The 15629-nt window shown below is 37.7% G+C and overlaps 1 protein-coding gene across 4 annotated transcripts; it reads left to right on the top strand.

The window, feature by feature from the left end:
- Nucleotides 1-2328: 2328 nt before the first annotated feature.
- Nucleotides 2329-3705, top strand: LOC148033378 (uncharacterized). 4 transcript variants are annotated; one of them, XR_015691460.1, is made up of 2 exons: nt 2329-2745; nt 2881-3705. XR_015691460.1 is itself a non-coding variant. In XM_087682277.1 (2 exons), the coding sequence occupies exons 1-2, from the start codon at nt 2582-2584 to the stop codon at nt 3197-3199; spliced, it is 414 nt and encodes a 137-aa protein (XP_087538403.1). In that variant the 5' UTR covers nt 2368-2581; the 3' UTR covers nt 3200-3652. The 4 variants fall into 4 exon arrangements, 3 of the variants coding, with proteins under 3 accessions (XP_087538403.1, XP_087538404.1, XP_087538402.1); XM_087682277.1 differs by having other exon boundaries at nt 2368-2682; nt 2887-3652; XM_087682278.1 differs by having other exon boundaries at nt 2369-2682; nt 2858-3652.
- The last annotated feature ends 11924 nt before the right edge of the window (nt 3706-15629 follow it).

The following is a 15629-nucleotide window of genomic DNA, read 5'->3' as shown; positions in this document are numbered from 1 at the left end:
TATCACAATTCATAATATGATCAACAACATAGTGTTTGTAAGAAAAAGCATCCAAAGATTCATCTTTTTCTTCCTCCATGCAACCTTTAATAGGTATATCATCTAAAAAAGGCATAGTCAACTATACAATGAAGTCATGCAAGATCCTATTCATAGCATTCATTATATGAGCAATTGAATTTGTGGCTCCTTGTGGTAAAGTACCGATTTGAACAAGGCCCAATGGTGTCTTCATGGTGGTCAAGTCTCTACTCTCTAATACAAGTTGAAACTAATCATACCCACAATATAGATCACCAAGAGAATAAATAGCGTGATCGCTTGAGCAAAATTGTCCACGTTTAGACTAGCACCAACATTTCTAATTGTCACTCTATTTACTAGCTGTAAATCATATATGAATCCAAGAGCATCATTTTTAAAAGGTACGCTAAACCAGCAATTCAAATAGGGCATTGAATATGGCTCAAGAATGCCCATTTGAATCTTCTCATTTAATAATTCTATCAACTTCGATAAGTGCACCTTTGACGCTAGAATGGGACAAAGATTCTAGGGAATGTGGAGAATAGTGAAGATAACCATCCGAGGCACTACCCCAGGATCAACACACCCATCAATCTCATTTGGGTAAAAATTCTTTACCATGCTTTTCCAACATATCTATAAAGTATTTCCTCTCTATAGGAAGAAAAAAATCATCATTCCCAGTTTCCAACTCTACTAATATCTATGCTGAGAATTTGTGACCAATTTGTGTAGGATCTCGCAAGCTTGGTTGCCCTACAGCTCTTCTCATCTTCTCATCGCCATCTAAGCATAGTAAACATGTAAAACTAACTTAACTTTCTTGTCCATATTCTCATGCTTAGTGTACATTGTGACCTTTTTTTGCTCTCCTAATCTCAAATCACGGTGCATATGCATCACAAAGAACTCTATGGACTGAAAATAATCATCCTTATGCTCTATTGGTTGAGATACCCTAGCACTCTCTCCTTTTTACTGAAAGTTTTCAACACTGAACTTCAGTTGTGCTGAGATACTCAGTCTCTAACTGCACTGAGGCTTCTTCTTTTTTATTTCTCTTTTCTTTTTATAACTTTCTCTTTTTAAAATGAAATAATTAATTTAAAAATTCTAAAAAATAGTTACTAAATACTAACTATTTTTAGACTTATTTTTTACTAACAAAAGATTATTTTCATGTTCGAACTACTAACTTGACATCATTATGTGCAAGTTTTGTTTGGCTCGAGGCAAACAAGAATTTGTTTTTTTTAAAATATCGAACATATTAAACCCATCAATGATAGCTTTTTTGTATTAATGACAACTGATATGTGGGTATATTACAGTTAGGGCTTTCCTAATGGAGTTTTATAAGAACAGAGCCGAATGATGATTGTTTAAGGTTGAGTCATACAACCTAGCTAGTAGCACTTTAGGGGTGCAAAGTAAGATTATGATGAGGTAGAGAGGTGGATGCTAAAGTGCCCTTCATCTCTCACTCTCTTTGAATCAGTGCAATGCTATCACGCTCTCAATCTTGATCGGTTACAAAGTTACCTTTCTTGGCGGAGTGACATTAGATTGTTGATGGAGATTGATAGGTCATAGATTCCTTAGGTCAATCCTAATGGGCCGAGGCTCTGACATTCTGCTCTACAAAAACTAGACTTGGAAGCTACTTAACAAGCAAAGTCTAAGAATCCTGATTGTACTAAATGGTGCTACTCAAGAAAGGCATTTGAGCAACTTCTAAGCCTCCTTGCCCACCTATCTTGGCAAGGGGCGGGTATATCACAACTATTATGACACAAATAAACAAGTGCTTAGTGAAGATGTTTGATTTGAACTGCATTTGTGTTATAATTAATAGATAGATGACATTTAGAGAGGGTGTGCATTTGTGTATGTGTGTGTGCATTGTGTTTGTATGTGCATATATGCAGCATACACACACACATATGAGAGAGAGAGAGAGAGAGAGAGAGAGAGATTCGACTTGCATGTCATGCCATATAGAAACTTATTTGTGGAATACAAAAGAAATCGTACGGTTACCGTTCTACAGTGTTAAGGATTTAGTTTATAAAATAAACACACTTGTATTTCGGTCATAGCATGTCCATGTGGGAAGAACGTTTTGGACATGAGTATCTCTAGGTGAGGTATGTTCTAGGGAGGGTCTTCCTTCCGGAAAGGTCGACGTGATTGAAGGGCGAAGTTTCTTTGTTCTATTAGATGTTTTCTAATAATGCTAATAGTGATCGTGACTACAAAACCGATGAAAGGTTTTATAATCAACTACAAGAATAGATTTAATGGCGAATATCTCATACAGATACATTGACAACGGTGAAATCCTAACGAGGATAAGGGATTTGAACAAACATACAAGCCACCCTGGCCCCCAAGTTCCAACAGATTGATTAGATTACAAATTTTTGGCATGTCATAGTCCGCCCACGTGCACCCAACAAGGCAAGGAGAAGAACCCGAGAGATAATGGCAATACGAGGCGCAAAAGCTCGGTGATCTGACTGCTTTGGATGTAGAAGGATTCAGTACTGTCTTGATGGCTTATACTATTGCAGGGTCTAGTTACATGTCCAGCTGGGTACTGAGAGACAACATCCTCAGAAATATCAGGCATCCGCTTTGGAAGGCGCTATGCGGGTGAGTTATTAAACATGCTGATCATTCATCCGTTATAAGGAAAATCGCGACCTAGCTACGCGGGTCAGTTATACTTCACTGCTGATTATTAGTAAAGATAATCCAGATCTATCTAGCTATCAAGGGATTGATAATAATCAGGTGGTTCTGTTGTGCTGCAATTATGTGGTAGTAGAAGCTGATCTCTATTAGCCGCAGGCGCAGATCAGCGAATGCTTCACACTGCTCAACAGATGCTGCAGAGACGCTATCCGAACGTGCAAGCGGGCGCGGTAGCAGCGCATGTGATGAGCAGCATCCGGATGGTGAGATGGTGATCAGGCGTCGTGAAGGTGAGGAGGGCACGCCATTTTCATCCTATGCATCACGCCATGGCTGGTGGGCGCCCAACCCTCGGACGCGCCTGTGGGCGCCCGAGCATCCTCAGGGCCTGCCCTCCTCCTCCTCCATGAATGATATTGATGAGGAATTCCACTTATGGTTCCGAGAGGATGTCCATCTTACCCATGATGCCTAATCCCCCGAGTTTCATTACATACAAATAACCTTCCTCGGTGTCCATATAACCCACTCCTGGATACACAACCCTTAATCTCCTTGTAAATCCATATAAGCCACTCCTGAATAGGCAAACCTATGATGTCCATGTAACCCTCTCCTGAATACACAAACCTTAAAACCATGGCCGTATAAAAGTTTCTTCATCTTGTCCATTCCCCTACTATATCTTGAACACCCATATGTTACTCATATGGATTGTTTTTCTTTTAATACATCAATTTCTGAAATGGTTGTGATTGAGCTTCATGTCATTCTTTGCACTTCTTTGTGTAAGGCACCATTAACCCACTCAATCGTAGCATTTGAACTCTTGACCTCACATTTCTCATGGAATTATCTAGCCGGCCGAGCTCGTGCTCATTGGGAGATGTATATTGATTACATGCCATTTTTTTGACCTCTCAAAACTAACCACTTATCCTTGTAATTTCTTATGTAGTGTAAGTGGTCCATTTTTCTATACAGTTGTGCTGATTACTTTGAATGATAATTGCCTATCTATTCAATGAGGGTAAATTTCTACCCCCTTATTGTGGAAACTACAAGATTTTGAAAGTGCTATAAAATCGACTTCTCCCGTTACCTTGTCTCACAAAGCTAACTACTCCTATATTTCAAATAGGTTCCAACTCCCTTTTGTTTAATTTTACTTCTTCCACATGGATAATGACATTCTACTAGATCTAGATACTCGTAAATGTTCTACCTATGCTATCTTATTCTAGGGGGTCCACCTAAAAGTATGTAAACTAGCATGTGAGTTCATTTAAAGTGATATATTAGTTTATATCTTGATTAAAAATTCATACTTACATACATGTGGGAAGTTTTAAATTAGTTTTAAGTAAAACTTGTGAGTTCATTACGGAAAAGATGTTATTTAATGTTGCAAATGGCATAGTGGGGAGACTTGCTTGAGCTAGTGCATTGAACATACATAATACATGCAAGGAGAAGCTCGTACAAGAATAAAAGAAGAGAGATATAGGCCAAATATTTTCTTGCTCGTTTATCTAATATCTTCTTCTAACATAATACATTGTATATAAACTATACTAGATGAGATACAACATAAAGGAAAGGGCATATAGACACGCTTATAGACGCGCTTTTACAAGCACCCGTAGACGCGAACGAAAAACAAAAAATCTCATTTAAAAAAAGATATTTAATTTATTTTTAAATTTGAATTATCTAGCGCGTGTACTCTGCATTGTAGACGCGCTTATAAACACGCATTTTCTGCAATTTAGATGCACGGATAGATGCGTAAAACAGAACTTTTGCAACCACATGCTCTCTGGTTTTTTTTTTCGCCCTCCCATACATCAGATTGTGCATTTGGGAAAAAGACAATGGATCTAAAAGCACGAGAATTGAAAATAAAAGTCCATGTATTCATTACAGATCAAAAGCATTTACATGGAAAGTTTAAGTGCTTGCGACCTAAAGCGTGGCCGCAAGCAGTAGGCTCAAAGATGGATCATACATATACAAGAAAACAAGGCCATAGAGGAGGTATGGTGCTCCTCTACGAATCTGAAGAAGAAACATCTTCGCTAGTACCACCATGGCTACTAGCGTCGATATCCCCCTCCTCGCTATGCTCCACATTCGGGTTTGCCTACACACACAAAAGATCAAGGTTGTTTACGTAGACATGATGGAGAAAAAGTTATAATTAGCTATACTTTTAATAGGAAAGTAAGAAAAACATACCTCCTCTGGCTGTCAAATCCTCATAGCCCGGTTGTATTGGTCCTCAGTGATGAGACCCTCCTCATAGAAGTGAAGTCATGTGGCTGCGCGGTTATGGCCTCGATGGTAACCTATCTCTCTAGGAGTAGGTATCCTACCAACGATAGTAGTCTGCAAAACAATTATGATATATACAAAAAATTATGAGACACAATGTATTAGAACAAATTATATAAAGAATTGAAAGAAATATAAATTTCAAAAAACTAGAAATCAAAATATACTTACAAACTCTGCCTCCCACGACTCTCGTAATGCAACGATCCCATGGTTTCCATTTGGATCCGTCGCGCCTCTGTGTGCTGGCGACTCTTCACTTGCTCTACTACTTTCTTATTGGCTTTCTTCCACTCTATGCAGTGGCACAGAGGTGGTTGGCTATAGGCTCCACGCCCCTTCTCCTGCCTCCGTAGTGAGTCCCTAGCGCGTGTCATAAGGTGGGATCTTTTGTTGTGAAGCAAATCCCTCACTTTTGTGCATCCCCAATTATCTGAGAATTGTTGATCCTCAGGATTTGGATACCTCCTATGGATTGCCCTCAACACCTCCTGCCACAAGCCGCTTTTCTGATTTTTGAAGTAGATGAAACAATCTTTATACGTCGCATGCACGATGCTCCTCATGTACGCCATTACATCCCTTCCTTCATCATCATGGAAGATGCCACCAGTATTTGTAACTCTATAGTACTGGCGTACAGGCTCCTCTACGTGATCTACTGGTGAGGGTGATCGCTCGCCACCTCCTAGGCAACCCCCACACAAGCCTTGTCCTCCCCCTCGACTCTCCCTCCTCCCTCTCTATCGGCTACCCTCTACTTCGCTGGATGCACGTGCTTCTACAGATGCACGTGCGTCGGCTAATGCTTGTGCTTCAGCCGATGTACGTACAAGTGCTGCACATGGAGTACCTGCATATGGAGTACTTGGATGTGGAGTACCTGCAATTGGAGTTTGGGAAGTAGTGCCAGGCAAAGACGTCAGAGGTGTTCCGGACATGACACTGAACACCTCGTCTGCTGTGAGAGAGCGGCCAAGGTGTCTGGTCATCTCTCCCATGAAGTCTTCCCTATTAAGAAAACCTCCAAAAAATGCATTGACCCCCTGCCAAACGAGGCCAATGTATCATTTATGTGATCCAAATCTGGGTCATTCCTAGATGAACCAGGATACGACATCTGCAAAAAAAACACAGGAAAAAGACAAATTTGTTTGCATACAAAAAATCATATATTACCTATTTTTTCAAAGAGCTTTCTTTAGACATTGAGCATAAAACTTAAGTGTTAATGCTTCTCATAAACAAGAAAACTGATAAACACAAACATGGGATTGGTCACATTCATCATTGCAAAAATATATTGTTTTTTATCAGAGCTGGGAGAGCTGGCACGTGTATAACCGTGTCTAAATTGCAGGTTAGACGCGCTCTCAGATGCATTCCTAAAGTCAACTCTCTGTTCAGCGCGTCTATATTCGCATATGAGATGCAGTATAGACGTGCTGTCAGACGCATATTCCAGGTCAATGCTCTGCGCACGCGTGTATTATCACGTGTAGACTGCAGAGCACATGCGCCAGCACACGTGCTCTACGACGCGTCCTCAGACACAATGAGAGGAAACATTTTTTCACGTCTATACTTGCGTCTACACTGAAATGTAGATGCGCTAAGTCGACTGATTTTAGTCTGACGACCGCAATTGATAATTTACAAAATGCAATACGTAATGGAATCAGAAATCCTAATACACAGACAGAGAGAGAGAGAGAGAGAGAGAGAGAGAGAGAGAGAGAGAGAGAGAGAGAGAGAGAGAGAGAGAGAGAGAGAGAGAGAGAGTCACCTTGGGTGTTTGGTGTGGCGGGTGGTGGCGCTTCTTCCTTCTCCTTCTTCCTCTCCTTGGTAAGTTACCCTCCCTTGATGCTTGCTTGCTTGCTGCTTCCTCTTGTTCTCCTCTCTCTTGTTCTCTCTTTCTTCCTCTCCTTGGCTTTCCTTTTTCCCTTCTTGTATGTTTGAAATGAAAGAAAAGGTGAGTCATGAGGAGGTGAGGCATGAAGAGACCAGGTGAGGCATGAAGAGACTGCATGTTGGCTAAACTCAAGCTTCAGAACCGCAAAAAACGCAGGAAAGGAAAGGCGTAGTTTGAAAAGAAATGATTTAAGTATGGTTTGAATTTTGATGTGTGCGTCTATTTTGGCATGTATATACGCGTCTATTGTTCATGTAAACGCGAGTATAGACGCGAACATAGATGCGCAAATAGACGCTAATATAGACGCGTACGTAAACGCGGATATAGACGCGTATTTAGGCTTTATCATAATTTTTTGTTTTTAAGATAAGTTTTGATAGTGAATTCTTATAATAAGTTTTAATGTATTTATGATGAGTTTTGTGTATTTAAAATTAAGATCTTAGAATAATTAATACGCTAGCTTTAAGTTTTTATGTAAACATATGAATGATAAATATTTTGATGTTGTCATGAATTAGGTTTAATCATTTTTCCTCGATCCATTTTGACTACTCAATTACATTTACTCGTACATTTGATTGATGAGATCGCACTTTGTGGGGAAGTTCATGCAAGGTGGATGTTTTTTCTTGAGCGCTTCATGAAAACCTTGAAAGATTTTGTGAGGCAAAAAGCACGGCCTGAGGGAAGCATGGCTGAGGGTTGGTTAGTGCAATTATCCCTTGTTTATATCTCTGAATATCTTGCTGAAGTGGATCCCTCTCAACCACGACTATGGAAAGATGATGAAGACTTGAGGATGACCTCTATAATATCTCAAGAAAAAGGAATGAGTAAAGTGCTAACAAAAGAAGAACTTCGTAAGTTAAATAGTTTTTGTGTGCTCAATAGTGATGTAATGAGAAAATGGGTGACACTATATAATGAAGCAAGGGCAAGAAGAAAAAGCGAAAGACAAGAATTTCGCACTAGATATGGACGTAATGTCTCATTTCCAGATCATCTAAATGCGCTCCCATGTCATATTGATATAGATTGGTTACATGAGGAAATGGAGAGAATGGAAAAAGAGGAGGAAATTAATATATCTCAAGAAGAGTGGGAATACGCACGAGGTTGCTTATCAAAGGTGAGACATACTATCAATTAATTTGTTTCTAAAAGTTTAATATAAATAATTGACATGTTTGATCTTTTATCTTTTACTACTAGTGCACATTATTCAATGCACTTTGGTGTGAGGGTAAACATCTTCGAACTCAACGTATAGATGAAAAGAGAAATACCCAAGATTGTGGTGTCCTTGCTCACTTCGAGGATGCCAATGGTACCATGGAAGGTTATTGTGGCTTGATCCAAGATATTCTGAAGCTTGACTTTAGACGATTCTTTATATATGTACTGGATGTGAAGTGGTTTAAAGAAGTGGTAACAAATGGTGAGCATTGCACAATCAGACGTCATCCAAGTGGTTTTGTAATCATTGACTCTACAAAATTTCACCAAAACAAGAATGACACATTAGTACTACCTCAACAATGCGAGCAGGTATATATGGATAGGCTAATTTTTTAATATGTATACATGTGATACATATACACAATATAATAAGTATTTAAGTTTCTTGCTTTTTTTTTTTCAAATACAAGTTGTGTATCATCCAATGGTAAACAATAACCGATGGTGGTATGTCATCCCTATATCTAATCATTCAAAACCAATATATGGTAATATTACCGACATGGAGATAGCAGATGACAATTCAACAATTAATGATGATGTGCATGATGACACCATAATGGATGATATGCGTGATATAGTACAAGATGAACCTCGCGAGGATCTTCAAGGAAATACAGAAGAAGACAATAATGTGATTGTCGATGATATTGATGAAGTTAAAGAGCAATATAGCAACACATCTGATAGTGGGATAGACTTATTTGTTTCGTTACCTCTTGATAACATAGACCTAGAAGTAGATAGTTTAGCAAGGGCTGATCTCATTGAAGATGAGATGGATCATTCACTGTAACATACTTAATTTGCTTAATGATTCAATGTGTATTCTTAATTCTATGGGTTTTTATCATGCGCACACGTGCATACTCAAGAATCAATAGTCAAGTTTAAAGCTAAATTGAATTTTCCATAATAAAAAGGAAGTATTTTTTATCATCTTCAAGTAGAGAAATTACAAGATACATATTGCAATGCTTGCTACTAATTGTATAATAAGGTTTCTGTCGCTTGCCGCTAATTACTTATATCAGGCTTGTCAACTGAAGGAACTGCCATTCATTAGAGAGCAATGAAAAAATAATTATTAACTCTGCTTTTTTAATTCAATGATTCAATGTGTATTTTTAATTCTATGGTTTTTATCATGCGCACATGTGCATGCTCAAGAATCAATTTCAGGTGGTTAAATAATTATTAACTTTGGTTTTTAAATTATATTAATTCCAATTTTAGGTGGTTAAATAATTGCGCGTTTGGTGGCACGTCTATATTGGTGTCTATTTGTGCGGATATATAGACACAAAATTTGCGTCTATTTACACGCTCTTTAACACGCACATATAGATGCAATGATAGATGCGCCCGACTTTGCGCGTCTAACATGCGCATCTATGCCTCATTTCTATTGTAGTAACACATGCACTAAGTGTAGACATGCGAACCTATCTAACTAAGTAGTCCATCTTTAATGCTAGTATAGATATTGAGCTTTTTATCTCAATACTTAATTCATGAAAGCATCTAAATATAAGGGGTTTTAAAATGTTTTTTAAATGTACACGAGAAGCTTACAAGCTCAGATTTTTTCAAATTTCCTTCTTTTACAAGGTTGACTACATACTTACTACATCTTAAACTCCACTATCAATAATATGCTATCATACAATAATATTAAGACTTTTTACACATATTGGATAATAAAACTTTAAATAGTTTTGGTGCTTCTTTTGCAGATATGTAGTTGAGCTTAAGAGGGAGTGTTCAGATAACAAGCTCAACACATGCAAACATTGATGATGGATTGTCTAGTTAAATAGGTTTGCATGTGTATACTTACCACATTGGTAGTCATTATGATCCTCACATGGCCAGTGACTTACCACTTCTTATATTTGGTTAGTTACACCTACTCACATTTGGCATAGTTATAGCACCAGTTGATCAGTATAGTTCTATATGCACTGTTTAAAGTAGTAGGATACTTTCCTTTATATTGTATCTATACTTCTTTTACATTGCATTGTGTATGGAAGAAGAAAGAAAAACCTTTAAGAAAATGTTTTGGCCTCTAGTTCTTGAATGAGCTTTCTCTTGTGTGCATTGTGTGTGTTTGGTATAGTAGCTAAAGCAAGTCCCTCCACCACGTGATTCATAATAAATTACTAGATAGAAACACTTGGGTGTTGAGAATCTATGCCTTTAAAATGAGGAAAATCAACTTGAGACACCATCTTGCAACAACGAAAAGGTGGAATATAAGGAAAAACGACCAGAACACAAGAGGAGCATAATTGGCCCACTAATTTGAGTGAGGTTTGATGGGCAATATGAGGAATTGAAGGTGAACCGTGAGTTGGAAGAAGGGATTATTGTGAGCTGGAAGAAGGGATTATTGTGAAAAGAAAATGTGCACATGGGCCACAAAGATGTGGGGCCCTTATTAAGCAAGTCAGGAAAGAGAAGAGAGAGATATAGAGTAGATGAACCGTGAGCTAGAAGAAGGGATTATTGTGAAAAGAAAATGTGCACATGGGCCACAAATATGTGGGGCTCTTATTAAGCGAGTCAGGAAAGAGAAGAGAGAGATATAGAGTAGATGAAACACAAGAAGAGATGCTTTGAATTTTTTGCACAACACTAAGAAAATCCAAATTATAATCTCTATCAAAATCTTTGAATCCAAACTACAAATTTCATATGAGAAACTCTTGGCTGTTAGCCCTCCACTTTATCCAAGCACTTCCTTGGCTTAGGATGATCAACATTAACTCCAAACTCCACTTAGATCTCCACTTTATCCAAGCACTTCCATGGCTTAGGATGATCAACATTAACTCCAAACTCCACTTAGATCTCCACTTTATCTGACCATAATGCAAGCCATAATGTATCTATGGAGTGATTGAAACTAAGCCCTTGTTATTAACCTTGATCAAGTCCTTTCAAAGTATCATGCAATCCATGATACATCTTCAATTATGTGCAAGAACCTTGTATCACAACCATGAGGAGTGCGGTCTTGTCTTGAATTTCCTACAACTTGATTCTACTCTAATTTTTATATATGAACCTAGAATATAGTTGTCAAGCCACTCAAATTGATCGAAATAGGCCTGATCTATAGGTTAGCATGGGTGGAATTACAAAAATTGTTTCACAATAGTCAAAAAAGTCACTTTTCATAAAATGCACTTCTTTTCTTAACTTTTTGGGTTTGGACACCCTGCAACACTTGCACATAGACTTCAGTTAACCCCAATCATAGATTATTAGCGTTGTTACTTGGTTTATCTCTAAATAGATATGCATTTTCTCTTTCATCATTCTAATACTCCTTATCCATTTCTTTCTTGTAGATCTTTCTTCCAATGATTTGTGAGGTCACTCATAGTACATGCCCACAGTCTAGAATCCCACTAAGTTCTTGCATAACCGTGTCTATTTGGATCTAACCTACATAGTCAAACCAAACAACATGCATAGAGTAATAATATCACATATAACTGAGAAACTTAAAATCCCATGGAAATAGAGCTATCTATGAGCTTTCACAGGTGGACACATAACACTACGACATCTACTCCATCCGAACCTACACATTCCTTAGATGTACCCCAGTATGTAGCTACCTAGACCGAACACCCATATGATTGTCACCCACCCAGATATATGTGTAATCAACCTCCTACTAGGAGCATATATCCAAATCATGTGTAGCTTCAAAAAGGTATAGCAAGTCCACTCATGCCCACCTAGATTGTAAGGCACTAATAATGCATGATATCCCTCTATCGTGTAGCCCTCCGCAATTAAATCTATGAACTCAATAGATCCTCTAGATTTGAATGGAAAATACAAATCCCATTGCAACATTATAAATCCAATAGCTTTTCCTATAGAAATCCTTTTAAGATTTGGCCCATCAGCTTGCACCTTAAAGCAATTAATCCCATCCCCAGTACACCATGAAGGAGCACTCTTCCAAACATATAGTTCTTCATGTGATGCAAGAGCATGACTTATAAATATGTCTTCTTTATCTTGCATAACTAAATCATTCAGCTGCACAACTGAGTACTTACCTAAAGCATAGCTTTCTTCGACATCCTTAACTATCATAGCATTATCCCTCTCTTGCACAAAAACATCAAAATCCTCTTTGCATCTTCATTAGACATGGTATCAATAACTTTAATAGACAATAGATCCATATTACCTCTTATATCATCTATAATATCCTCCATTGTATCAATCAAGGCATTTGTATCATAAATGCCCACTTGCATATCAGAAAGTATAGCATCATCCTCAATCAAAATCTTAGTATTTGTATGACCCTTGATTACTATGTTTCTTTTTCCAATGATAGGTAATACATCCATAATTGTAGCTCCCTAGACAAAACATGTACAACATTAGTTATCCCTCGGGGAAGTTACTATATGTATATCCTCTACATCACGTGCATTCAAGGCCTATTTATAAATACCCTTATCTGTGATTTTTTCCTGAATAAAACATAACGCCTTTCTATTCGATCTATAAATAATGTCTTTATATTACACCCTTCTGTATGTAAAAATGAATAAAAGTGGTATTTTAAAAATACCTTATTTTGAACCCAAGTGATGCACATTGTTCATGCATATCTATGACTTGATGCAATAACTACATTTGTATTGCCTTTATAAATACTTGAGCTACTTGTACCTTGCAATCCATATCCAAATATTAGTGCTTGACTACATGTATACACTTTTCTAATAATTGCACTCAATCCTTCTTACATTCTCTAACCTTATTAACTTTATGATTTTTACAAGCTCCCAGCTTGCAATCTTGATATGGCATTCATGTCAGGTTCACCACTTGCGTTGGAAGGATTGCGTGTGTAGATTGGAAAGACCCAGAATATTTGTCGTCAAGCAACTCAAGAAAAAGAGAGAGAGAGAGAGAGAGAGAGAGAGAGAGGTGATGATGAAACACAATAAATACCATATTAAAGAATTTGGGAATCTCGTAAGTCCCACTTTCAAATAAGGGGTAAATATTTGACCATGTGGCTAAATCTTAACCCATGCTTCAAAGTGAGACTTGGAAAGACCACCTATATAGTAAATAGGGTAGACTCCACTTTCAAGTAAGGGGACAAGATTTGATCATGCAGCCAAATATTAACTATATTGGGAATCTCTAAATTATATGAGAACTCCCAAATTTCCTAATATAGTGTTAAGAAGGAATACTTTGAATATTATGCAGAATACTAAGAAAAAATAGGATTATGATCCTTGTCAAAAACTTTAAATCTAAGTCTCAAATTTCAAATTAGAATCTATTGATGTTAAGCCTCCACTTATCCAAGAACTTTCATGGCTTAGGAGTGGTTGACACTAACTCTAAACTCTACTTAGCCCTTGACTCCATCTTCATATGATAATCTCTTAGATAGGCCTCCACTTATCCAAGCACTTTCATGGCTTAGGAGTGGTTGACACTAACTCTAAACTCTACTTAGCCCTTGACTTCATCTGAGCATAGTGTCACTCAAGAGTGATTGAAACTAATCTGCCATTATTAAATCTAATTAGGTCATTTCAAACATCATGCAATCAAGGATACATCTCGTCATGAGCAAGAACCTTGTATCAAAGCCCCAAGGATTGGATTCCTATCTTGAATTTCCTGTAACTTGATTTTGCTCCAACTTTTATATATTGATCTAGAATAAGTCATTAGGTACTCAAATTGACTAGAACAGGCTTGATCTACAAGCTAATGCAGGTAGAATTACGAAAATGATCTCCTAATAGTTGAAAAAGCGACCTTTTGTAAAATGCACTATTTTTCTAATCTTTTTGGGTTTGGATGCCATACAGTATTACTTGAACATAGACTTGAGTTAACTTTGGTCATGGATATTTAGTGTTTTTGCTCCAATAATAGTGAAAGAGGCTTACATGCCATCATACCATACTTGGATAACATTTGCAAGAAGAGTTAATACTTTTTAAAAATAAAAATGGAAAGGGGAAGAAGTCTACTAATAAGGAGCAAAGTTTAGATGATAGTGACTTAGATTCAAATTTGAACACCGAGAAGGACAACAACAGTGATGAAAATGGCTCTAAGGAGGAGGCCAAGGAAGAAGCCCAAGGAGTCCAAGAAGAAGAACAAGGGCAAAAAATCCTCAGAGGGCACTTGTAAATCTACTATGAAGTCCCTCTGGTGTACCACATGTAATAATCTGGGCCACTTGCTAGCCAACTATGTTCTGAATCAATGCTAGTGTGGAATTTGTAAGACTTCCACTCACACTACACATGTTTGTTGTACAACTCGTGTAGTTTGATGGAGCACCAAGGAGGATGGTATGGCTCAAGAGAAAACTAGCTTACTAATTGGAGTGCTCTGGGGCCATCGGTGATGAGAGGTTGATAGTTGCTTATACTCAACAAGATTATCCAATTTTCAACATGGGTCACAAAGGTTGAGGATAGGGTTGTGGTGATCAAGATGGATTCCCTAGTCCCCCTAAGAGATATCCATGCTATTTCTACATGCAAGAAGGGCACTAGTGAGCATAATGTACAAATGCCTAAGTATATGATGTTGAGAAACTTAAAAGTTAGAAGGAAAGTTCTATCTCTTCTATGAGTAATGTGGAAATCGAAGAGATTCAAGAGCGAATAGTTTAGGTGGGGACGCACTCTGGTAAAAAGGCAACATCTAACAATGCTAAAAATCCATCATAGGTGGAATAGGAGATGGTCCATCATCAGGTGGTGAGATAGTTTGTAGTAAAGCAAGAAATGATGCAAGATCCACATCTTATTCCTAATCTACCACTTTTAGTGCAACCCATGGAATTGGATGATTTGATGATCGAAAATTTAGTGGTGATCAAAAATTCGATCACACCACCAATCAAGTCCATTCTACCTATCGTTTTCTATCAGGGGAAAGCTATCTATCGTTCTCTATTGCTATTCCTTTGGGTCCCTTTGTCGAATTTGGTTTCAAAATTTAAGGACCGTTTGTTTAAAATGATCCACTTGGATCATCTTGTACAGGCTATGCAAGAGATTGCAACTCTAATCGTGGAAGTAATATTAGAAGAAACTTAGAAGGTTCAACACAAGATTATGGCCATAAGACCTTCATTTGATTTGAGTATTCCAATCATCTTTGTTTGATGTGAGTCAAAGTTATCAATGATGTTCTTCTAGATAATGAAACTAAGGTCAATATCATTAAAAATAGCAACATGCAAAGCTTTTGGGTTGATGGACTAGGATCCGAGGCTCCATTTCTAGTTCTCATGGCTAATAAACAATGAGTGTAGCCATTCAATATTCTTCCTTTGGTGATGATTGAAGTGGCTAGAATTCCTTTTTCATTTTCCTTGGCA

The sequence above is a fragment of the Lygodium microphyllum genome, chromosome 7 (assembly GCF_053477565.2).
Source record: "Lygodium microphyllum isolate KBCC chromosome 7, Lygodium_microphyllum_v1.1.10, whole genome shotgun sequence".
NCBI classification, from domain to species: domain Eukaryota; kingdom Viridiplantae; phylum Streptophyta; class Polypodiopsida; order Schizaeales; family Lygodiaceae; genus Lygodium; species Lygodium microphyllum.
This window is presented reverse-complemented; position numbering and strand designations above follow the sequence as displayed.

Excerpts from the sequence above, each read along its gene's own strand:
- LOC148033378 (XM_087682276.1), top strand. The coding sequence starts at position 2,582 with ATGGCTTATACTATTGCAGGGTCTAGTTACATGTCCAGCTGGGTACTG. Across the intron at positions 2,683-2,880 it reads CTTTGGAAGGCGCTATGCGG|GCGCAGATCAGCGAATGCTT; the intron begins GTGAGTTATTAA and ends TATTAGCCGCAG.